At 40.7% G+C, this 25,832-nt stretch overlaps 1 protein-coding gene across 1 annotated transcript in view; it reads left to right on the top strand.

Moving 5' to 3' along the window:
* larp1 (La ribonucleoprotein 1, translational regulator) overlaps positions 1-25,832 on the top strand; it is a 43,721-nt gene that overhangs the window by 5,425 nt on the left and 12,464 nt on the right. The window contains exons 2-7 of the mRNA XM_062405726.1: positions 13,543-13,607; positions 15,407-15,472; positions 19,388-19,459; positions 23,007-23,151; positions 24,667-24,798; positions 25,237-25,383. Coding sequence (XP_062261710.1) covers positions 13,543-13,607; positions 15,407-15,472; positions 19,388-19,459; positions 23,007-23,151; positions 24,667-24,798; positions 25,237-25,383 — 627 coding nt within the window. The remainder of the gene's footprint in view (positions 1-13,542; positions 13,608-15,406; positions 15,473-19,387; positions 19,460-23,006; positions 23,152-24,666; positions 24,799-25,236; positions 25,384-25,832) is intronic.

The raw sequence follows: 25,832 nt of genomic DNA, 5'->3' as shown, positions 1-25,832 counted from the left end.
CAAAGCATTGTCTTATTCAAGACCAAATACACGAACGGAAAGACACTGGCTTACTAGATAATAAATTAATGTTCTTTCATATTAAGAAAGTGTTCCACTGTTTGTGCAGTGAGATACTTCATGAAAAGAGTGAATCTCCATAAAGAACTATTTAGAGTCTGAGATAAATGTGGTGTATTCTTTATGGTAACTGAAGATGTCACTTTCTTTAGAAGAAGAAAAAAAAGGAGGAAGAAAAAAAACAACAATTACAGACAGAGAGGCAAATACAAATGATGTAGTCACAGCCTTAATGTCTTAAGACTTTCTCGGTCATGTGTCTTAATTGGGGCTCAGTTAAACTTTTCAGTGGGTTTTAAATATGTATGATACTGAATTTGAATGGTGGGCTCAGTATTTCTGAGAACAGCTTGAAGTCCTGATTCATAAATGGATTTTGGCCCCTGAGGAAGTAAATGGTGGATTACTGATAAATGTGAGCAGTTATGTGGCCGGCCTTCCTCTGAGGGGTCACCATTAAACAAGAGCAGCACTGTGTTTACATAAGCAGACCTTCTCTACTTAAAGTTTTGTCCCAACCTCTTTAACATTTAACAGAATTTCGGGTGCTATTGAGAAGGGTAAAACATGACATAAATCACCAGACTGTCCTGGAAACAAAATTAACTCTAACAAGGCTTTACTGCTGGCAAAATGACGCCATTTTGGCTCAGTGGGTTAGTTTCCTGTCTGCCTGTTGCTTAAGGCAAACTGACTGTAAAGAAATGTTCCACCGAAAACTGTAATGTGCCAGTGCTGGTGTGTTTCTGCAAGTGCCGGTGAGAAGAAGACAGATCTAAGATGCTGTGGTGTTCTCTGTAGAAACGGCCAAATCGTTATATGCAGAATTATGGTGAAATTAGGACAAGGACCAACTTTACCCCTTTGGTTTCCCATCAGCATGCCACAAACATAGCTTAACTATATTTGTCAATATCATCAAAAGTGAAGTGTAATCAAACCTGACCATTTAGTTCTCTCCACCATTGTCATCAAGTGTGTGTGAGTGTGTTTGTGCATGCGTGAGCTCCAGGGTGCGCCAGCATGTTAGATACATGTACAGGCCTCTGGCCTTTGCACAAAGTCTCTGAGAGATTTTTTTTTCTTCTCCAGGATACATTTTTTAAATGTATTTCTGCTCTACTATGAGAGTAGAACTGATAATGTCTGGCTTTATTGACACTATGGTCCGAAGGCTGTTAAACACTGGGTTTGGTCTCCAAGGAACCCCAGCCTCAGCTTGACATTGTCAGTTCTTGGCTGTGTATGTTCATCTTCACTTTCAATTGTGAACAATGCAGACTATTCAAGGACTAAGGAGAAACCAGCAGGTTTGCCAGATGAATAATGGCAGGTTTGGGTGCATACATTAGCATTTCCTTGCCATGTGTCTTACGGCGCGGCAGCTCTAAACAAAGTTGTGGTCTTTAAGTACTCTAAAGTGTGTGTTTTCGAGCAGCTTTGGAGTCTTGCTGCAGTCTTTTTCTCTATTAGCGCTTCACAGAACCAGTGTTTCGCTGTTTCAAAATTAGCACTGACACCTTCCTTGTCTCCTGCATTGGTCCCTGTCCTGTGAATCTCTTCCTCTTTGCTGTGAAGGAACAAAACCCCACCCTCTGTCACCAGATCCCCTCAAGGGTGTTTGTAGGATTTCATGAGGTGTCAGGCCTCGACAAAGGTCGTGAAGCTGGAGGGGAGTGCTGATGTGTGAAGAGGTAGAGGGGCTCTACTGTTGCAGGACACTCGTCACACTGCTGCAGCTCGGTGTTAGCTGTGTTGAGGTGGGCCCAGTCTGAGAGGATGTCTTTAGACCTGCAGGTATAATCCAAAGAATCGTCTACGTAGTTTACCCACAGTTTGTGTTTTACACATGACCAGGGTGTGGCACAGGCGCGTTCACAACAGCAACAAATCCTCTGCATTATTCAGGTGAGAGGTGGAGCAGTCGGGTGCAGCAGACAGAGACAGGAAGTGACGTATTCACTCCGCTGCGGAGATCATCATCAACACCACCATTAACTCTCTAGACATCATCGTCTGGGTCTGCCACTTGTATGACATTGCATTTCTCACCAGGATATGTTTATTTTCTTTATTTTCTTTTTTTCATTTTTGCATCTGTCAATTGTTAGAAGCGTCATTAACACCCCACTAGCTCGCGTTGAATCCAACTTCTCCTGGATTACTACAGACTTTATATAACGAGCCCAGGCAGAGAGAATCTGCGGAATTTGCGGAGACTCTCACTCGGGCATTTGCGTTCACAAGTTGCAGAGTTCAGTGCACGTCTGAAAGCAGATTTTATGTTCCAAGTGTATTTAACATTAATCTCTAATGGCCATTGTTTTCTTATTTTCAATTTCCTGTACTCCTGAGCTGTAAAGCTGTTTTATCAGATTGTATCACAATTTGTCAATTTAGTTTTTGATTCATCTTTTGGTTGTTTAAACTTGCACAGACGTTGTGTTCATGTTTGGATATCACTTTAGATGAAATGATTGGTTGATAAGTCTTTCAGCAGAAAGTTAAACTGATTAGTGATAGATTATTAATTATTAATAAAGCCAATATGTAAATAGTTTTTTCAGCCTCTTTTTTTTTTTGGGATATATCTTTGAATTCATTATTTGAAGGTTTTTGACTGGTCAGAAAAAACTCAACCTGAAGATATTCACTCTCAGGTCAGAACCTCAGATCAGATTATCCTGAAGAAGCCGACCAATGTCTATGCTACTCAATCTACTTTACCACACGCACTCACACTCACACTGTCAGCTGTTTCTTATTAGCCCTCTACTTAAGTTGTCGAGTCCGAGTTGCTTTATCTGTGTCAGTGTTGTGTCTGGACTTGGCGATAGAGGCACATCTCTCAGACTCTGCAGCACAGGCGTTAGCTCAGGGTGTGGATCGTTTGCATCAAGGAGGTGTCCCCTTCACTGGTTTTTAATAAGTGACTATAGCCAAACGCTCAATGCACATTAAATATATCACATTTAATTTGCATTATGTCCCGTTTCTGCAGCTAACTCTGACTAGTTAGTCCTTTTTTATATGGGAGGGAGATTTAGTTGATTGGGTTTCAGTTTCTAGGTAAGACACAAGTCATTGTTTTTCAAACCGGCTGTTCCCATAAGAGGATGTTTTTAATGAATGGGATAAACAAAATGCTGCAGTGTGAACCTCAGCCATTTTTCTATGGCTCTGAATTAGTTTGCTTCTCTCACACTTTGCTGTGCCAAACCTTTTGGCTCTGCTCGAGCCTCACAGCCACGGATAAAGCAGCCAGTACTGTTTGCTTCCCCAGTTTGTCCAGTCGCTTCTGAAACCCCTCCTTACGACATGTTAGTGGTTCGACTGGTTGTCCAGTAGTGTTTCAAGTTTGCCACAGTGGCAAGGTAATCTGGATTTGACCTTTTCTCTTTTGCTCTTTTTCAGTAACTTTTCTTGTGTACAACTGAATGCACCACTGTAAATGTCTTGCAGGAGAACCTGTCTGATAATGTACACCCTTGTCCCTGAATGAAATGATTAATGTGTCTGCTTCTCTCTCTATGCGATGCCTGGCTTTTCACCCAGCCTTCGGGTGTCGACATTTAGAACATGTTTGACCTCTGAGGTCAGAAAACACCCTAGTGCTTTTTGAGAATAACCTCTGTGTTGACTTCCATTGTTATAGTACCGTTAGGCCTGGATAATAAAGTGACAATTATCGTGATAATTATTTTATATATCAGATTTATTTTGATGTGATTTAATTTATCATATGGCCCATCCTAAACTCTGCTTGCTAACCATGTTGACCCTGACCCACCTGTGACCCCTGTCAGACCAAACTTCATGTGAATGTCAGTGCTGGATATGTGTGTGTATATCTTTTAAATTAATATCTGTGGTTCTGCTTTTATTATGTAGCAGCTACAGGAAATGCAGTGTAGTTTTCATGTTTGGATGAAGAGCTGGAGTCAAGTGGTTTGTGAGACATATCATCAAGGTCAACAGTGTTGTTTACTGAACCTGTGAATTCAGCACTATGCCAGCAATACCTCAGCTGGTGGAAAATATTTCCAGCCTACTGAACAACATTAGAACAGACATTATGAAATGTGGTACAACTTAATATTCAAGGGAAATGATTTTTGAAGGTGCTTATTGAATTTAAAATCATGACTCATTGACATCACACAGTCCTCATTATGATTTACTTTGGGGGAATTTGGAGAAACAGTTTGCGTTCAGCGTAAATGCCCATGATGATAACAGAGATTTGATGTTGCGTTTGGTCACATGTTGCATGAACTCAGTAAAGCATTCTTGTCATGGGTGCTGTAACTGTTGCTCAGCAGACGTTGGTAGAAAACCTCCCATCCCACTGCTGTGTGATCTTTTGACTCCGCAAGAAGTGATGTCACCAGGCTGAGCATGTGACACCGGGGAGCATATTTGACGTGTGTATGTGTGGAGCAGGGAGGCAGGCGGTCTGTGGCGTGCACCCTGACTGTCGTTTCCTCCATATTTGGATCTTAAAGGCTTCCCTCGTCTGTCGTCACCCTGCTCCGCTCTGTTGGGGATGTGAGTGAATTGCTTCATAGCTTGTGAATAAAACTGCAGAGGAACCCTTCACATCAGAAGTTATTTGAGATTTCGATTGTGATAATGTCAGATAATTTTAACGACGATTTCAAAGTGATTATCGCACCTCCTCATATAGACACATTTCCCCCTCAGCTCTCTTCAGTGCCTTTTTAAGGAACCTTGTGTGTCCTGTGTTGAGCATTTAAAGAAGTCCTGGCAATGTTTTTCATTCCTTTTATTGAAAGAGAAATTAAAGCATGTTTATCTAATAAGGAGTTGTTTTAATTGGACCCGGACTTCTGTGGATTTTGTTAATCATGTGAGGAAGTTGTCAGACTGCTGCTTTTTCCACTATAGTCACAGGGAAATCCCAGACTCCAACCCCTACCTAAATAAGTAAATCTTTCGACCATGATTTCACTTACAATACATGTGGGAGCATGAAGAAAACCGCTAGACAAAGCCAAAAAAAGTCCCACCATCTGGTGGAGGGCACGGTTTCCCAACACCACCACTGTGTTTATCTAAGCCTGCAGAGCCGACGTGGCACAAGGTTTATTTAAAGGTTCCAACAGTGATAAACCCTTCGGGGTTTGGAGCAGGTATCTGCCCTGCTGTGTGCTGTAACACCCATGGGAAATTGAATGTGGACTCCACCTGAGCTGTGAGCTCGTTTGTGAGTTGTGGGAAGATGAGAATGGGCTGTGTGTGTTGAAGGTTGGAGATATCCCAGATAGTATTTATTGGAAAGAGAGGAAATATCTGACAGCATTTAACTAAATTAGGTTCAGAAAATATCCTTTAGTATCCCTTTTTGGATGTTTTGATATAAATGTAAAAAAAAAAAATGGTTAGATTTGTAAGAATCTGATATGGAGCCTCCACAGCGGAGTGAATTGATCTCAGTTCGATGGAAGTGTATTATGTGAAAGGGGAAGAGGTAATATTAAATGGGAAATGGTAGGGGTTGGTGGAAGTTAATGTTAATGGTTGCCGCTGGCTATGACTACTGACACAGAATGCTATGAAGAAAGACGATGGGGAAAAACACGGGAGCAGGAGAGGGAGACTGAGAGTTGATACTGATGAAAATTACAGAGAGAAGAGGGGTTCCATGGACGTAAGTGAGAGGAGTCTCCACAAGACAGGTCAGCAAGGCAAGCAGTCCCTGACCAGTCACAGCCAAAAATAGACAGCGATACAGAAGTAGAAGTGATATTTCTAATTAGGTCTCAGAACTATTGCAAAGGGAAGTGAACAAAGTTCAGACCAGAGAAGTTGGTGGAGGGTTATCCTGGATATGCTGGTGGTTCCTATCATCCCATCGAACCTGGTTCGGCCAGGGTCTCAGGTGACTTAAAGAACCTTTTCAATGAAACTAATGTTTCTTGCAAGCTATCTTTGTGGTTGTGCTACCCTGACTGTTATCTGAAACATATGCTTCGATGGTCTCTTTTTTTTCCCCCTCATGTTTGCCACTAAATAAATAACGCACTAAAACCTGGCTTCGCTGCAGTGGGAATGGATCCAATCAGCAATCATTCCCGGGTCAAAAGACTGCAGTAGAAATGGATTTTTGTGTTGCTCTTGATCTGATTGGCAGTGATGGAAACTTGGTCGAACAAACTAATCTTGCAAGACATCAAGGTGAGAGAGAACCTTAGTTTTCTGTGTCCTCCTGATGTCGACAATGATGCTTTTGGAGAAAATCCCCAACTCCTAACCATGGGGAAATGCGCATTTTTTATTGCACGTAAACCTGCGTTTATTCAAACCGGTGTAGACCCACTAATGTTGGTATGAATCTTAAATACTTGGTAAACGAAGATTGTGCGTGAATAACTAATTGTAAAACGATATAGCCGGAGCCAACTTCTCTAATTTAGTCCCTTACACTGTACCATACAAAACATATCTCTCCCATAAACGATCTGTAATTGCCTGTTAGCGTTCATCTCATAATTTAGTCGCCATGTGTGGGTGCAGTAGGGTTTCGTCTCAGGAAGCTAGGTTGACCTCCAATTGTTGCCTCTTGAATACTGCTACTTACTAAACATAACTAGCTACTCCGACTCAGGGTTTTTCTTGGCCGACTTGTGGAGGTTGTACTGAGCCCAGGCCGTGGGCAGACACCCACAAAGACATGCACAGCTCCAGCGCCCCCAGCAGAGCGCTCTGCGGCGGGCCACGGCGAAGGGTCCCAGGAAAGCTCCACTGCCCGGGACATAAAAAGCTCCACAAAGTCTGCTTACAGTGATAATTTCAGTTTATAGTCTTTACCTGCTCTTTCAGTAATTAACTGATCGTGTGTGTGTGTATATATGTTTGTGAGAGTCGCTATCTTGAAACCTTCTAATCGCTGTCCCTGATATCAATTTTTTAAAATCTACATTGAAATGGAGACTTCTGTTTAGCCCAGTATGAGTCTAGAAAAACCTAAGAATGGTGTTTTACTTTTGAATTGAACTGTAGATCTGTCTTGGTTCTTGGGGAAACTATTTTGTAAGTGAGAATGATTAATGTTTTCTCTGTCTTCTTCGATGCTGAGTCATTTTGTTCTTAATCTCTCCTTCGACTCTGGGGAAACTGGTTTGATGAAACTTAATCTACCTGTTAATGCAAATTATCAGTACTTCTCTTGCCCCCTTCTCTTTCTTTGCTCATTCCTTCTTTGTGTTCTGTCAGGTGTCCATGTAACACACATGCACACACACTGACACATAGCGTGTCCTTGAGTTTTGAAGAATTCAACACTCTTATCGTCGCTCTTGCAGAATTGAGCACAGAACGCACAGATAACACTCAGCTGCCTTCACTCGTACCTGTTAAGTTACACAGTTCTCGACGTGCTGTCACACCATTGGCTCTGTTTTCAGCTGTAAATCACATAAATGACAGATCTTTAGTTAAACTTTGATGACTAAAAGTTGATTTAGAGTATTCTTGTGTTGTATTGTACCTTTTAAGGTTTGTGAAAATTTGTTAAATGTATCGAGTTGGAGATTAGTTGCCCAACCGACTACAGCCACAGTTTGAAGATTTAGATGTGACCAGTCACCCACCCGTGTATTTTGGTGGGTGACAGAAAAAAATATAATATTGAGGTAGATTTCTGTGGATGCCGAGTTCCTGCACATCCTTGTTAATTACACAACAGTATTTATAAGCATAGTAGCAAATTCTTCTAGAATTTTTTTGCAGTTTTTCAAAAAAAACATAGCATTTCAAAAATCTGTGTGGCAACGTAATAAAACCGCTATAACAGAAAATTGAAATTAAGTCATAGCTTGTGCTGCTTCAAGGAAAACATGTGACAAAATGCGTGTCTTGATTGAATGTGCTGCTGCCTGTGACTGGCTGGGGGACTGTAGCCTATAGTTTGGCAGACGCCTTGGCAGGCGCTTGTCTGACCTTTTTAAACTATCATCTGATATGCAGCGAACACTGAGCAGCCCTGTAAGCAACCGTGAGCGATGTCCGACATGCTCGGATTGGAGCGATCATAGCACATGGCTCAGCTGATCATGAGCTCAAAAAACATTGTTTGTCATTGAACAACCGTTGATTGTCCACTGGCTGCAGCTCGTTGCACCACAAAAGGAAATTATCAGTCACATACAGTTTAAGGAGGCACACACTTGTCGGCCAAATGATTGTCTCAGGGCTGCTGGTGATCTGTGTTAGATTCCCACATGCCTGTTTCAAAAGAGTTGTCAACAATTTGAATGATTAACCCACCAAACATCAAAGCTGTCACAGAAAATCACATTTAGGATACCACCGCGGTGTGTTGCAGACCGGTCACTTCCTAGTTTGGATCAATTCCACACATTTACCTTGACATTTTAGGAACTGAGTTTCATGTTTATCTCAAGCCTAAAAAAAAGTATGTATCCTTCCGTCAGGACCAAAGTAGTGAAACAAATCCCTGAAAGAAAGTGTCACTGTTAAGTTCACATGAGTAGAGCAGTAAGACAACCTGTTTCTGGCCAGTGAGTCCCTGTTAAGCCCTGGTATTAACAGATGCTACAATCACAAATGGACATCTGCTTCAGGTGTCAATGCAGCCAAGATGTGCTGAGGATACATCTCGAGAGACACGATCACTCAGAGCACATCCATTAGGGGTCTGGGCCGAACATGTTAAGACAGACACAGTTTCTATCAGTAGCGAAAAAAACATTTAATATCTATTGAAATGATCTGGGAAAAGAGGGCGAGAGAGTTGTAGTATTTAATTACTCTGCGGCAAATCTCTGATGGTTGTAGCACAGCTTGGTTACCTGGGATATGTTCTGGCCTGTAAAACATGCTCTGTCATGCACTGTAGGTAGCAGCATGAATTTTGAAACCTTCCGTAGACTATTAACACCTTGTGCTCAATCTAAGCAGATAACGGGGGATAAATACTCGTGGAATTCATGTTGAATCCATGACTTGAATCTAGCACAAAGCTGTTACATCATTCAAAGCTTCTACATGATTAACTTTTTTACAACTGTACCAGAGCGTTTACCAGAGAAGTTGTTGGTTTATAAAGCCTGGTTACACAATAAAGTGACACAACTGTGCAGCCAAGCAAATTATTTGGGTCTACAAACTAGGTGGCTACTTGTAAGGCTATTTCAGATATGAAAACTGTTGAGTATTTAGATACCAAGCAGGTTAGTGTTGGCATTTATCTAGAGTTGTCTCTGGCCACCTGATGGATGTAAGTCCAAGCTGCTGGATCAGGTGATAATTGTTTGCAAGTTCATGAGCGACCACTTTCATATTCATTCATCCTGCTCCTCCAAATATGGTTTGGATTGGTGCTGGCAACGATGGCCGCACGCAACCAATGGGTGACATCACTAATTGCAGCGATTCCATTACAATTGATTCATTGGGTTGTGACCATGCATTTTCGATTGAAAATTTGACCAATACTTAGACTTATCAGTTCCCAGTAGTCTATTACATTGTTACATGAGTTATCAGTTCTCAATTGTCCAAAAACAAGTTATATGAAGGTCACTCATTTCGTGTTTAGCTTGAAATTAAATTGAATAGTGGCGAGATTGATCTTTGGGATTTTTTGGGTTAACTGCACCACGATGTGCTGAGTAATGGTCCATAGCTTTATGTTCACTTCACCAGGTTTTAGGAGTGACTGAAACAATGTCTCTTACAAATACAGCTTATCTTAATCTAGGTGTTGAAATAGTTGCACAAGAAGTGGTATTTGGATTCTATCAGCCACTAGAAGAAATTCCTTGTTTTGCTTGAGTGTTACTGCTCATGAACACTGCTGGAGACATGATCCACAATCTGAAGATGTAGTTGTTACCCTGATCCTCGACCGAGAAAGTCTTGAATTTTGGCACTTCTTCTAATTCCCATCTGTCATTAGTAATTTTTGGCTGAGTGGCAGGTTGATGTGACGTCAGCAGCTCTGATTAAGATCAGCAGCATTGAAGCAACATTATGCCTGCCTGAGTGTGAGATGATGGGTTAGCGACTGGAGAGTGCTGCAGGGTTTAAGAAGCTTGTATTTAAAATGTATGCAGGTTAAGAAGTTAAGCTGCCGACGTCACAAAGCAAACATTTGAGTGTTGAATTAGTTCACATGGTCTTTTTATCCCCCTGAAATATATGAGGTGTTACAATGATCAAGATGTCGTTCATTACCACTCTAAGAATTTTGCTTCCGGAGCAGAGCTCGTTGAAATTCTTTCATGGAACTTTTTATGAGGTATTGAAGTGTTGCCTTTTGATATTTTTTAGTTTCATGTGATCAAGTATTCTAATGTCGGGTAACTGCAATAGCACCAAATGATCTGCTCTTTTAATTTTATGGCTGTCGAGGCATACATTGTCTCCTAATGACTCTTTTCTATTGATCCCAAAACATCGGCTTCTGAACAATATAATGGAGCGTGTACACAATTGTGAGTTGACCATAAGGCATAATCAAAATTCCACAGTTGTTTCATTGTCCTCCTCTTATTCAGACAAGGTCAACACTGTTTGAGCTGCAGCTGAGGGGGAAAATGAGACTTTATATCCAGATACATTTCACAGTGTGTTTTGTGCTCATTCTTTTGTATTTTGACTGATACAGATGCCCCACTTATTGCACTGTTGGTCGATTTTATGTCCTCGATACTTTATACTGTGCAGCCTTTAACACAAAAGAGGTTTTGGATTTCTGCTGACATAATTCCTGAACACATGACTGTAAAACTGTTGATTAAAGGGCAGAGTTGTCGGTGTCTGGAAGTTTTAGTTAAATCTTACTATTTCTCAAATAAAATTTATAGATTTAAAACTAAACAAATTTAAAGAAATTGTAGAATGGGATGTCAGTAAAGAGTTAATACATTCCATCCTGAAATGGAAGGTCTGGTATAAAGTACTTCTAAATTGGAGCTGATTATGAGCACAGATCTATATGATGCTGTTCAGGAAACAGTTTGGTGTCTTGATGTGTATTCATGTTGAACATCTCCATCCATTGGATTGTGTAACAGTGCTTCTTTCTGCCTTACAGCATAGTTTTTCAGTCGTGCACTCTGCAAATATGACCTGTGGTTTATCTCTGTGCCTAAAGGATTGTTAAATTGTAAAACCACTTTTAGACCTGCACTGAACCTCTGACATTTTTCTGAAATTGTCCGGCTGTACATGAGAACACCAATATCTGAATCCTATATTCTGGCATCCCCATGTAAAGTGTCCAGAGGATGCCGAGTAAGTTGGCGTGTAGATGACGTTTCTAACATGCGACGGAAGCAAAACAAAATTACCCAAATTATCCAAATCCCAGGATATAAAAAAAGGTGTCAAACACTTTGAAGATGCAAAGGAAAATGCCAGCTTAGGAAGTCGTGATATGGGAGCTTTTGGAGATGAAATCCGCGGCCGTCACAAACATGTGATTTTTGAAGCGGAATGTATGTCATGTCCTGCCTCCTACATATACTCAACTCAGGCACCACCCCTTGTCTTAATGCTCTCGACATTCTCCTGTTATAATAATCTCCTTCTCTGGTTACTGTGCACAATCACCGGACCTTCAACAGGCCTGAAAAAGAAAAGGGTTATTTTCTGTCTATAAAAAGTTCAAGATCTGCTAAAAAGTTTGACAGGAAGCGTGCAAGTTCCCCATACACATGACTATTCTTCTTATATCGCTCCATAACTAATTTCGCTTGACATCTGTTGTGACTTTAAACTCTTGGTCAGTAGTGGCTCCTCGGTTCAGACAAGATATTCATGCTCACTTTTATTCTCTGCCGGGCAGTTGAAGCATCGTTACCCAGCCTGCCCTTCAGTTATTTATGATTCTGTTGTTCTTCTCTCGGTGTCTCGTCATGGGAATGTGAAGAGGAGCTGTACACCAATATAACCTGATGAAGAAAACTTTGACCTGAACACACTACAGTGGAGTTCAGCTCCAGATATAAAGTTCTGTGTGTGGTGCAAAAAGATGCTCGATAGCTTGCTGTGTGTCACACTGGTGCACAGACCATATGTGGATATTAAAAAAAAAAAAAAAAAATTAAATTAAGAGAATGATTTCAGCTATAGTCAGTTGGATACCTGGTTAGTGGTTGTTCCTGGTTGAATGCCATGTAAATCAAACCATCTAATTGATACATTTTTCGTTTTAGTCCGCCAACCCATTAATATTCCTCTTACGTCGAGCCGCATTCTTCCAAAATCTCTTGTCTGATAATATTTTGCACATAAGACTACTTGTTCTCCCAACTCTGTAATTGCACCCTGGGACATTGCTGCTCCTGGTGTTGTTAGAGACACAGTGTGCCAAAGGATTTTGTTCCCTGCTCCCTCTCTCTCAGGCATTTTCCCCTGACATGATCATCCTTAAGGAGCTTACTGAATACGGCTCCTTGGTGTAAATGGCTCGGCAGAGTCTCTGTGAACAGCTTTCACTGCCTTGTATAGTGCATGTGGTGACACTGCAGCCAAAGACACCACGAAGCAGGACATCTGACTTAAAGACACAAGCCAGGTTAAAATGGTGAAGTGAGCTCAGTTGCTCTGTTTTAGTTTTTATGAATATTTCCCCCCCAGAATGGAATAGGATTCATCATTGTTGCGTCTTTTTGAGGAACGCTGCATGTTCCCATAGACCTTAATCTTTCTCAGATTTATTGAAGCCAAAAAAAACTGTATCTCATTCAGAATATGAGTAAAAATTTGCCATCAAGGTCAATTTTGCATCGTTGGCACCACTGTTTCAGGATCTGGGCAGACACTATGAGTACAGCATCCTTGTTATGTGCCGTATTACAGTGCCAGATGTCCTCTCTCCCCTCTCACCCGCTGACCCGTGCTCACTTAAGAGGTTAACAGTTAACACTAGCCATAGGGCATAAGCAGTCCTTGAAGTTTACTTTGTGTCTGTGATTCGCACAAGTCGTACTCTGTTGTGAGGTGTTTTTACTTCATTTCTGCAGAATAAACGACGCCCCAGTTATGCATGATCAGTTTACTATAAAGATCAGTTCTTCATCTGAGTTATTAGAAAAGAGCAGAGGAGCAAAGTCTATTAATCGGTGCCAAGTAATGCGCATAGATGCCGTGGCGCTGCCAAGAGCGGTGGTGGGAGGGGGGGGGGGGGGGGGGGAATCCTAAAGGAGGCACTGTCAAATAATTTATTGAGTCTTCCTGCCACAGGTAGATAAGACAATGGAAAAGTTAATTAAAACTGAGCAAACAGGCAAATCATTTAACTGAGACAAGCCAGTCAGGGAGTATGGGCAAAACTGCCAGAGAAAAAAACAATCTTCTCTGTGTTTAATCTAATGTGTTGTCTAAGTAATGCAATGCAATCATCATTGTAGATGAAATCAGTTTTCTTGCTACAAATGGTCTATTGTAAAGTGTCTAGAGTTTTAATTCTGCTGATCTCGATGTTTCCAGAGTCGACCGGCCCTGCTAAGGTGGTGAAAGCAGGGAACCCGCCCAAAGCCAGACGTGGAGGAAAGGTAATGATGCATGCTTGTGTTTCTCAGTAAATGATGTATTCAGTAACACTCCATTTAAAGTTAAGATGTATTTATAATAACCAACAGCACCAGCAGGGCTTCTTCAGGAAGTTACCAAAAACGGATATATTAAGTAGTGGCTGCAATGTGACTTGTGTCAGATTTACAGCTTCAGTTTTCTCTGAGACACGTTGAGGATTAATAAATTGACTTTGTCTCTTCTCACAATATTCTGGTGCTTTTCTAAAAGATCACTGTCATGATTACAGTTACATCAGTAGTTTTTTGCTTGGTCACAGTTCCCTGTTCACGTTACTCAAGTGTTCAGTTTTCAGCTGACTAGATACACAAACCAAAGATATATTTTTGTGTGGACTGAAGAAATGAACTTCACAATAGGGAAATCATGGGGGCAGAAGTATGTTAGAAGCTTCCTTCAGTTTCTAGTCTGTATGCTAAGCTAACTGCTCTCTAAGGCCTTTATGGTCAGATACAATCAGTTTTTAAGAATCCATAAAGATATACAGTGCAGAATAAAACCACTCTTAAACCCTAAGTGCTGTTTTAAAATGGCCTCCTAAAACCTGAAGGTTTTCTGAAGCGACAACAGTATTTACAAAAACGTTAAATATTCTCAGCCTCTGAAACGGATAAAGACATGAAATAAAAAAGTTTGATAGCTTAAACATTTGGCTTTCATTGCAGCCATTGCATTGTCGCTAATTGTCATTAATACAGAAAATTATCAGGGAATCCCCTTTTCTTCCTCCTACTCCTCAAACACATCTCTTACTGGCTGAGCCTTGATCATAGGGTTGACAGGCACATTGTCTGGGTCTGAATTCTCTTCATTGTTTTTGTCATCTGTGCCTTAATCTACTTCAACATCTATCTCCTCGCGTAGATCCTCCTACTTTTCTCATAATACCCTTCGCAATTCATGCAAGTATTTCAGCGAATCACAAAGTATTTTCTCAGTCACATGTCTTGAAAAGGATGGCCTCGTCTCTAAAGGGAGGAACACAGACGTCACACCCATTCTTAAAGCTATAATGGGTTAAACACATTTTTGGCTTTAAACAAAGCTTTATTTACTCTGACACCATCTGATATTTTTAATCTCTCTATAAAGATAACTTATCTATAATAATCGTTAATCTATTGTGAAGCCTTTGGAATAATGTATTCATTATCTCAGTGCAGGTATGTACGGTCAGAGTGTTTATCTTTCACACTTCGAGCTATGTGTAGTATCCTCCCCTCACACCTGGTACGATGCAAATGTGAGTTTCCGGTGAGCCAATGGCCCGGCAGATAAGACAAACACACTTTGCTCAAAGCATGTCATTCAGAACTTCATACCTTCTGCTGGCAGAGTCTGCTTTACTACTGCAGGGCTGTTAAACACACCTTTACCACAAGCGTTTATGACTCTGAGGTAACCCCAGTGTTGCAGGAGCTAAATAAATAGACAAACTACACTAAATGCTGGAGGAAAGCAGGGTAGCTAGTTGACAGCAGGCGAGACAGGAAAACATGTAATTTTCTTTTTCTGTGGAGGATTTTACAGCCTCCACAACAAACACATGCACATTTCTCCATTTCTCTTTTTTATTATATTGGTTTGATCTGTGAACTAAGGGTGAATTGCAGAACCAGTGAAAATACTTGAGGTCTTCTCTCTCGTTTCCTAAACCTGCTCACACAAAATGTAACCAACCAGGTTCGCCCCTTTTTTGTTTTATTCCACATACCAGTGAACATTCTGCTCATTCAGCTTTGTTTTATTCTTTGTGTAGGTTGGAGATTTTGCTGATGCAAACAGCTGGCCAACTCCAGGGGAGATGGCAACCAAAGACATGCAGGTAGGTGGTGTTGCTTGTTTGACCAATATTGATTTCTACAACAGGCTGTGGTGAACATGTTCTCAGACTGTTTACAGTTTGCCAGGTCACAACAATCCACAACAGACAAGCTGCAGAAATCTTTTTGCAGGCCTTTTAAACAGAACTGGTCACATGGGGCGACCATGGACTCTGCTAGAAGTTACATGTTTCTTTTACATTCACATCTATTAGAAAGATCTGACCACACAGGCAACTTAATAATACCTTCGGACCTGGTGCATTAGAGATTTATTTTGCTGATTTTTTGTTTTGTTTTTGGTAAGTGAAGGTTACCAACCAATTTTTCATATTTTCTACACTGCAGCCGGTTAAAATGCAGCTCCCAAGGTTTTATACTAAAATGTGGTCAGCGGTGCTCAAACTTCCAATCAGTGTGGACGACATGTGTAAACGACAACAGTGACTTATTTTAAACAAATGAAATACTGTGGGTGTGACCAGCGTGTCCTGGTTCCAAAGTGTGACTACAATTCAAGACCTTGTTACTGAAAATCGACGTAAAGACAGGTAAAAGACAAACATCCGAGTGAAACACAATATGTGGATGAGGTGTAGTTACAAGGGCGATTTAAATGATGTGTTCGGATCAGTCAAAGTGGGTGTGACTCAACAAATACAGCATTGCAGTACAGGGCTGTAGTGACTTACTGAGCTGAAGAGCTTGTTTCTTTCCAAATCTCATTCCTTTATGTTGCCAACATCTAAACTCGCACACCTGACACTGCCACTGCATCCCAGGAGCAAACGGAACACTTTTGTATAGTGGGTGGGGTCGGCTACTCACCCCAAACCACACTCGATTGGATAACATGTATGTAACTGCCCCTGAGTTCAAGATGACTCATCAAAATGAAAGGGAGAGAAGGGAGGGAGGTTTTGATATAAAGGGGTCACAGGACTCAAACTGGGAAATTGTGTTTGTTAGTTCAATCTGTCTGTGGGATGAGATAACAGAAATGGGTGTCTCTCCTGAATCTGCATTGGATCACAGGATGGTAACACCGGAGCTAGAGCTAAGAATCCTAATGCTTTTGATTTGTTACCTCAGTGATAATGTGACCATGACTATGCATTGGGTGCATGACTAAGCACTTCCATACAACAGTAAGTTGATTCCTGATGGTATGATGTCAGCAAGAATTACTTATTAGTGATGGGAACCAGATAAAGGCAGAGAGGAATTAGTTTGTTTCTCAGTTTGTTCTCTGAAAGTCATGTCAAACATATGTAAGAACGGATAGGTGCTTATTCAAGAACCTCTCTAAAGTCTTTTATTCACCAGTCAGAAGGAGCCGCTCAGCTCGTCCTGCTACTTCACTGTAGTGGGCGTGTCTGTGCAGTTTTCTACAATAGGTATTTTAGTGGTTGTGGCTGTAATTACACAGCAGCTCGACAGACAGAGCCGTTTGCGTCTGCTGACCCAACGGCATGTTTCTTTTTTAAGTGTCAGGGTTAGCGCAGGCTCACCACCACACCAAGACCTCTTGGACTCTGAGAGGACAAAACAAAGATGGCTGACCACAATGCAGGCATCAGGCACAGTTCTCAACTCCATGGAAGTGGTGAAAGAGGAATAATAGCTGTTATTAGAAATAATATTAATTAAAAAGTGAAGAATTAATGATGAAATAATTAATAATAAAATTCAGACCTGATGGATTCAAACCTCTCAATCCTTTAACTGAAATGAAGATCCTAAATAACACCTTGAGTTGACACACACACACACACACACACACAACCACCACCTAATTACAGATACAGGAAATGCCTTGACAGCTTTACAACATGCAAACATTTAGCAACTTGTTTGTTTAATGTATTCAAATATGTGCCCTGAGGACATGATCTCCTCTAGCTCTCGATAGGTACATTTTCGAAAATGTGGAACTATTCCTTGAAACAGAGAAACAGAGACATCAAACATGGTCTCAGCTGTGACCACTTTATTTGTGCCATAAATCCAACATATGGATCCTTCAAAAAAATAGATACACTAGTACGCTCCAGCTGTGAGTCCGAACAGGGCATACTTCTAATTTGTTTGGTCTCACAGTAGTAGGAGTAACGAATCACCCCCACCTCAGCCAGTCTCTATTTCTGATCTCAGGACGATAGTGTGTCACCTAGAGAGCCACCATGGTAACCCTTCACTATTTGAGGCAGCCAGGTCTGGAGAGAACATGAAGAAGCGTCCGTGTCGCGGAGCAGGAAAATGTGGGTCACATCATGATAGCCAGGAATAACCGGTGGGTACGGTGACATAGGCAGAGTATTGAGATGATAGCCAAGCCCTGGAAAGGGATGTCCTTTTAGGGACCCCCCCTCAATAAACAGAACCTGGATCTATGTTGCTGCTATTCTTAGAGCGCTGGAGTTCACTGTCCATCATGTTACGGGTTACATGTAACCTATTCCGCCAGCTATGAATGCTGGGAAATGGAAACTGAAACTTGATAAAGGATGAGTTTTAATTGCAGGGTTGTGCTGTTGAATTGAATGCCTTGGTTGAAGTTAAATATACATATTTCCTGCAATAATTTATATACATTATAATTTCATAATGAAATTGACCAAATGTATAATTCACTTGTGGCTTTCGCCATCAAACCAAGTTCTAGCCTCTCAAATGTCAGTGTTGACTTCCTCAGCTTTTATATAAAGGCAGAATAAATCTGAATGAAAACTATTTAGAGCTAATTTTGATTGATTAATTGTTTACCTTATGTGTATTAAACAATGTAGACTAGATACTTTCTGCATCAGAATGTATACGTCCTGACAATTTCCGGACAGTTTCCACAGTTTGTCTGAAAACAGATATATTTGTGTTTTAAATTTTAAAATCTTTAAAAACCATCAGCTTCTCCTTTAAGTGGTATGACCAGCATTTTTTAGTGGCACCAGGAAGTAGTGAGTGTACGGAAATGGGTGCATACCAGAAGAGTTAAGTCCACAGTGGTTTGTGTCGGTTTGACTCTTATTACAATCGAAAACCAGTTGTCTTATCGGTTATTGCTTTATGTCGTTGTCTGTTTTGTGTCCAGAGTAAAACTTTTTCAGGGTTTAGGTTTCTAGGTTGTTGATCTGAGGTTTTTGTCACTCAAAGTGCAGCCGTGATCAGGATTCTTCCTGTGCTGGAGGAAGAGTGAATCAGCATCCTTGTGATCCCATCATCACTGTCTACATTTCCACGACCGTTATACCACATGTCTTCATCTCTTTTGATTCAGAAAACTCACGCACACCTGAGCTTTGAACACAGTCTTCTACACCAGCCTAGATTTCCATCATTTCACACATCCCTGCCCTCGCTAAAAATAATTGCCTCTTGTTCCCATCTGTGCAGACTCCAAAGCAATAAACAGAATAAATGTGTTGCCTGCCTCCATGTAATGACACAGCATTAGCCATTCAGCTGCTGAAATGATATTGGATGTACTTTATAAAACCCAGAGGGAGCTCAGTAGAATGTAGATGCAGCGTATGCTTCTTATTATCCACAGCTTGTGCAGCATTCACTTGGCATTTCACTGTTTGATGGCAACAGGAAGAAGCATAATACCATCATTGTTGTTTGGGCAGAGCAACACAACACAGATGAGATTTTAAGGATGCAACAATGTGTTTACTTTTTTTCAGTTCCTCGTTGCATAAAAAAGACCAGATTAGGACTCAATGATGATTCAAACCAGATCAAGTCCCAAACATCATTTTAAGACTCATGAATCCTGTTCATTTTCATTTTCGTTAAGCAATAGACCGTGTTGCACATTTTCGACATTCATTGTGTGTGTGCATGTATGTGTGTGTATGCTAACCATGGTCCACTCCATTGTCGTCTCTAAACTGCTCTTCCCTCCCTCTGTTCAGATCGAGGCAGTGACACGGACCGTGTCCTGCCCGCCGACTGTCAGGCAGGTCAGAGACTCATCGAGATTCAGTGTAAGTTCAACCTGCAGCTCATGAAGCCTGCAGCCTGCCCACCTGCTGACATCCAGTCTGATTTATAATTTTCTAACAAGAATAGGCTCCACAGTTACACTTCCCTGCACAAAACAAGAAGAATCTATAAGCTGACTTGACCACTAGTCTTATGCTGCAAATTAGGTCATACATTATTTATACAAACATAATTTACATAAGCAGCCCCTGAGAATACAAAACAATGTGCTCATACTATGCTTGTGGGTTTTCCCGTTTACTTTAGTGCGTTCTGAAGCTTTTTATCTCACCCCAAGAGGTTATATATTCACCTGTGTCTGTTTTGGGGGTTAAATCTTGCCTCCACAAAACTTGATTGAGGACAATGCAGATGTATGTTAAGAGGCAGACGTGTGACTTAAAGGTTGTTTGTGAGAGAAGAACAAAAGTGAATCTAAATCGTTGTTGCTCTCTTACTGAGAAATCTAGGCCTGGATTACTGCACTACAAATGAAAGCGATAGTAATATTAATCTACACTAATGTAATGAGAACAACCTTTTCTTACATAGATACTGTGAGGGGAAACCAAATAGGTTTTGAAACAAGGAAACAAATGACTTAGGTTCGGTGTGTAAGATTTAGGTGAAAAGGATCTATTGGCAGTAATGAATTTAAAATATTCCTAGGGATGTTTCCACTAGTTTCATTTAAATTGTCCAAATTTCTGTTGTCTTTACTCTAGAATAGGCCCTTTATATATAAATACTTTATATTTACATCGGTAGTTGGTTCTCTCAACGGAGGGCGCCATGTTTTTGTACAGTAGCCCAAACTGGACAAAGCAAACACCTTTTTGAGTTTTTATGACGACTCAAGGCGACCACAGGTTCTCTCTCATGTTTAGATGGGGTTGGTAAGGTCAGGGGTAATGACCTGCAACAAGCAGCCTTACCAGTAGATATCACTAAATTTTACCCACTAAACCTTTAATTAATCCAATAATGATCCATAGACATAGTGTCCTTACTGAAGGGATAAACAGAATATCAATATTGGAGGTAGATAAAATTGTAGCATTACAATATCTCAGCTTTTAAGATTAAATTTTTAAAACATTAGTACTTGTTTGACATTATCATTTATGATCACAAAGTTTACAACGCCAACATTGTTCAGCTTGTGATCAGTAGACGAGCTGTGAAGTTCTGTTTTGATTTGCAGACTGGAGTCATTCTGTTTTGTTATTTTTACATGAAGTTATCTATTCATCAGTAGTTATATAAATTGTCCCTTTTACATCAGCCAACATCGATAGGAACATCTGTAAAGACTTGATATAAGGACTCCATATGATGTGGAAGTCCGGGTGCTTCAGTCACATGCTTGTGTTAAAAATTGATATTGAATGTCAAACTATAAATTAGACTATATCACTAATTCAATTTTGAGACACTGCTTTCAGGCAGGGTTTGCCATCTTGTTCGAGGTCCCCCCCCCCCCTTGCTGATGTTCTCATGAACCAGTTGTTAAACTGCTGCAGTGTTTGAAGTACCAGACATATTTTTTAGTAGCTTGGCTCATTTAGGATTTAGGATTTTTTCTGTTGGTAAAATATAGTGTGCATCCCTGTCTGTTTAATCCTCCTCTTTCTTCCTCACCTCATTTTAAACGTAATAGTTCAGAACACATTTACCAACATTACATTAATATTAAACTTTATGACTGAGTCATCAATCATAATGTAAATTGACATAGTTTAACAGCTGGATTAATCTACGATAAGTGTTCCAAAGTGCTGTAGAGTTTCACTACGCATTTTGCAGAAAGTTAAGTCTATAGATAGATTGAAATAAAAATAATTGTAGGATCCTCAGGCGGTTCTGATTGTAGCCTTGGCAGATCTTACTTCACATTTCAGATGGAAATAATTATAGAACGTTCAATTAAAAGCTTAAACATGTCATCAGACACCGATTTATCTCTATAAACCTGCAACCGACCAAAAACGATGAGCGCAAGAATCAGACGTGTTTCAGCCTGTGACTGATATTATTCCAGATTCTGTTAGATTAGACATCATTTATCTGCAATTTTTTTGAAACAGGTTATTTTTTTACATCTTTGTCCATCTCCAGAATTGTTGCTTGTCTCATTTGTTTGTGTGGTGATTCATTGTTTAACAGTGTTTAGAGCTACAGTGCATGTTTTAAGTGAGTCTTTATTTCAAAGGCTGAGCTCGCCGAGTAGTGAGGGTGTGTGCACATGGAGTGAATGGTTTGTGGTATGAAATGTGTCATACCTCGGGAGTTCGACTAAAGACGAACGCTTTGCATGACTTCGGGGTAAAACCCCTCAGACCTATCACACTCTCCAGATCTGTGTGTAGCTGATAGCTGAGCTGCTGTAGCACAGAGGAGGAGGAGGCTGGACTCTGTTTGATTTGAATAAAGTCACATATTGGCTCTGTGAGCAAAGATAAAGACCGCGGGCGATTCCCTGTGTGGTGAACTGCTCTGTGTGTAACTGCTCGCTGTCTGAGGCTCGGCCTGAGAACCACAGGCAAAGTCTGCTCTTTAACCCAGACACTCTTAATGGGTCCCTGGGGAGTTGCTCTATCAACTTGAACTGACAAAATACCCCGAACCCTCCATACTTATTACCAAACATTTATAATTTTGATTTGGCTACACATTACTTTATATTTATAAATGTGTTTGGTCATAGACTGATCCCACTTTATTCCACAAACTAGATTGTTGGGTATGGTCCACTTAAGTCTTGTTTTATTACAAATGATCTACTCTTTCGTTTTATTTAGTTTACACTTTGCACAACAGATTTTGAAATACTACACTTTATGTAATGAGTACTGTAGGTATACTGCAATAACTGCAGTATCATGGTTGTAAAGCTTTGTATGGTTGGATAAAGAGCCAGAATCGTTTGTCAGTTGTCCTCTTTGAAAAATTAACCTTTCACAGACAAATTATGAATGTTTGTTTGCTGATATGAAAACGTTTCTTTCAAGGGAATCTGACAAGTTTTTAAAACAAGAATTATTATTATTGGCTACATACATTATGTCGTATTAAACTACAGACGCTGCAGCTGCATTTCACATGTGAAAGGTCAACAAAGTGTCAGGTTATATAAAAGCTAAAAGTGAAGACCACCTGTCATTACTCAGTGTTGCATACTGAGTATCTCTCGCACCAGAGCTTCATGCCCACCATTGTGACAGATCAATGCAATCCAAAGCTTGACATTATTAGCATTGCACATATGCCTGATAGTTAAGGTTATTAAGCTGAGATTGGACTTTTGCTCTCTGGATGTAATTCGCTGCAACTTTATGTTTAAAAATATCCAGAGCATGTTTAGAACTCAGATTTCACTTTGCTTAAACAGAAAAGAACCCTTGTACATTTCTACATGTGCTTATGTTTTCACTTAACTTCCTGTATAAAAGAAGTGTTTCGCAAAATAGCTTGGTGTGAGGTTAATGACTTCATAGTCCCTCCAACTCGTCTTCTAAACGTGTCTGTGTGATCCTGTTTTGTGTCCAGGTCCCGAAGAAAACAATGACCAAGAAGGAGTCAAAGGACAAGAGCAACGAGGAGAGCAAGGAGAACCTGAAGGCCAAGTCAGACGACTCTGGAGAGGAGAAGAACGGCGACGACGACTCCCAGAAGAACGGCCCGAAGAAAAAAGGTAAATTTAACAAAATGACTCAAGTACTCAACATTAGTACACCCATGTTTGTACTTCTCATGGAGAACAAAGTCTTAGTTGGTTTATGTCGGATATGGATTTAGTTAAACACTGTCATCCATAGAAAGACGAGAGATGTTTGCACTTGACATCGATAACGGCTTCTTTTAGACATTTAAGGTGACAGAGTAGAAGCTTAGGATGGCTGTGTTACAGGACTGGCAGCAATTAAAGGTTTAACTACAGCAGCCAGCACAGGCAGCGAGTGTTTTCTGACCCTCACAACATGGTTACCCTCCGTGACTGATGTCGGGTTTGTTGTGTGAGGGTCTCTCGCTCGCTCTCGCTCCCCCTCCCTCCCTCCCTCCCCTTCTCTTTGGTGGTCTTCAGGCTCGTTTTTCTTTACTGAAACAAAACTGGCAAAGAAATGCATCAAGGTTTTCACTTCTGCAGCCTGAGTGTGTTTTTCAGTCTCTACTGGGAGTTGTTTTTAGTTCACTTTGTATTTTCTGAACTTCACTTTGTGACACTGATGCTCAGACATTAACATTTCACATTGATATATATATATATATATATACGTACACACTAAAACCTGATATGAAAGCACACAAAAGTCCTAGACGTATACCTGTTAGTGACAACCAAAAGCATTTATCCTGTGTCAAGTTTTAGGCAACACTACAACCTTGCCTTCTCTTGCATGGACTGGTCATGTGACCAGCAGACGTGCTGTAGAAGTGATGAGAACTTCATGTCTCTTCTCTGACTAAACATCAATGGAGAGAAATTTCAAAACTCTGATCTCAGCATTGAAGCAAAAAGCAAAAATCAGGAACTGGCAGACCCAATCAGCTATTTGGCTAATTGCCTGTTTATTGTTGGATTTATGAAACAGGTAGTTTGTTTGACATTTCTGCCTTCAAAAATGTGTTTCAGACATTTTTATCAGTTTCTGAGGATATAATGTAAACCTATGAGATTGCACAGTTGGGTGCAGAAAATACAGAGTTGGTAGAGGGAAATATTTCGCCTTGGCTTTGGCCATGTGCTCTTCTAGGTGCCATTCTTCATTCTCCTTTGCTCTGCACCTCCCTCCCTCTCTTAGTGTAGTTTGATCTCTCTCTCTCAGTCAGACACAGGGCCACGTCACTTTAAAAAGTGGCCGTCATTTCCTCTTTGCTATTGCATGTGGTATCTGTCACACTCTGACCCAAACTTACACTCATCATTCCTACAACCAGACATGGTTTTACACAGCAGATCACTGATGCAACCTGCTGGCCAACCGAAGTATAGCAGCTGACTTAGTGCTATGTCATCACTAGAAGACCCAGGAGTATTGAGCACCATTTTTCCTCATGATCACTGTTATTCAGTTGCCACATCCAGTGTCTGAATGCTGCTTCACAGCTCAGTTAACAAGTTTAAAGTGATTCAAAAGTCATAGTATTTGTATTTATACTATGAATCAGTGCCTTTCCTCTCTAAATGTGTCGCTGTCGTTACAAACAGGAAACAAGCAGAAATGGGTTCCCATGATGATCGAGGTGAAGTCTGAGGGTCCCAGGGAGCGCTCGGCCTCCAGGAACAACAGCAGGCAGAACGAAAACCGCCTCCCTCCCAACGCCAGGAACGACCTCAGAGGTGAGTGTGCAAGGCCGTCACGTAACATTGACCTCTCTGTGAGGTCGCATGTTACTGCATTTAGCTGTTGGAGGCAGCGTGCATGACTCAGCAGCAGGATGTGGAGAGATCAGGGAACGTCCTGCTACTTTGCTGGTCGCTTTGATAGTTTAACAGTTTAAATTGACATGTATAAAATTGTTTTTTTTATATTCTCTGGAGAAACAAGATTGGCAAACATTTTATCTGTTTCGCCGCAGAATAATGTAGAAGTTCAAAGTCACTCTACCACTGAAAACAGTGTCACGATAGATCTGCAGTTACCAAAAGTTCAGTTTTTTTATCATACGCTATGAGTTGATTGGATTTCCTGCCTCCATGTTAGTTTTGATGTTTCAGTGTGGTGATGTGTTGGTGTATGTGTGTAGATATTAAGATTTGTGTTTGTCGTCCCTACAGACTGGCACAGTCAAAAGTACGAGCGCGAGTGGCGTGACGATCATGACGAGGTGTCAAGTGTGAAGAGCGAAGGGGCGCCGTTCCGCGGTGGGTTCAGAGGTCGTGGGCGTGGGAGAGGAAGAGGCCGGGGACGAGGCAGAGGTAGAGGTATGTTTATATTTATTTTTATTTCACTCACAGACGGACATGGGCAAGAAGTAAAAATACAACTCAACCACCAGTTTTCTGTGCTCAGAAACGGTATTTTCCTTTGTGGTCCTAACCATCTTTTCTTATTTTTCAAACATAACTGGCACAGAAAGATTCAATATAAACATCACACATGACGTCGGCCTACAGTGAGATGTATAAATACAAATTTATATTTATATAACCCTTTTTAAGCTTGTTTACAAAAGGACCGAATTAAAATAAAATAAACGGCCCAGATCATAATAAAGGAAAGATTATTGGTAGAAGTACATTTTGAGGCACTTCTATCTGTGTAAATAAATAACTAAATGTTTTCATTATTTGTTTTATATTTTACTACACACTTCTTTACCTGGTGACATCATTCAGATCTAAGCTGCAGACGTGCTGTAGAAGTGATGAGA

The sequence above is a fragment of the Platichthys flesus genome, chromosome 15 (assembly GCF_949316205.1).
Source record: "Platichthys flesus chromosome 15, fPlaFle2.1, whole genome shotgun sequence".
In the NCBI taxonomy this organism is placed as follows: Eukaryota; Metazoa; Chordata; class Actinopteri; order Pleuronectiformes; family Pleuronectidae; genus Platichthys; species Platichthys flesus.
This window is presented reverse-complemented; position numbering and strand designations above follow the sequence as displayed.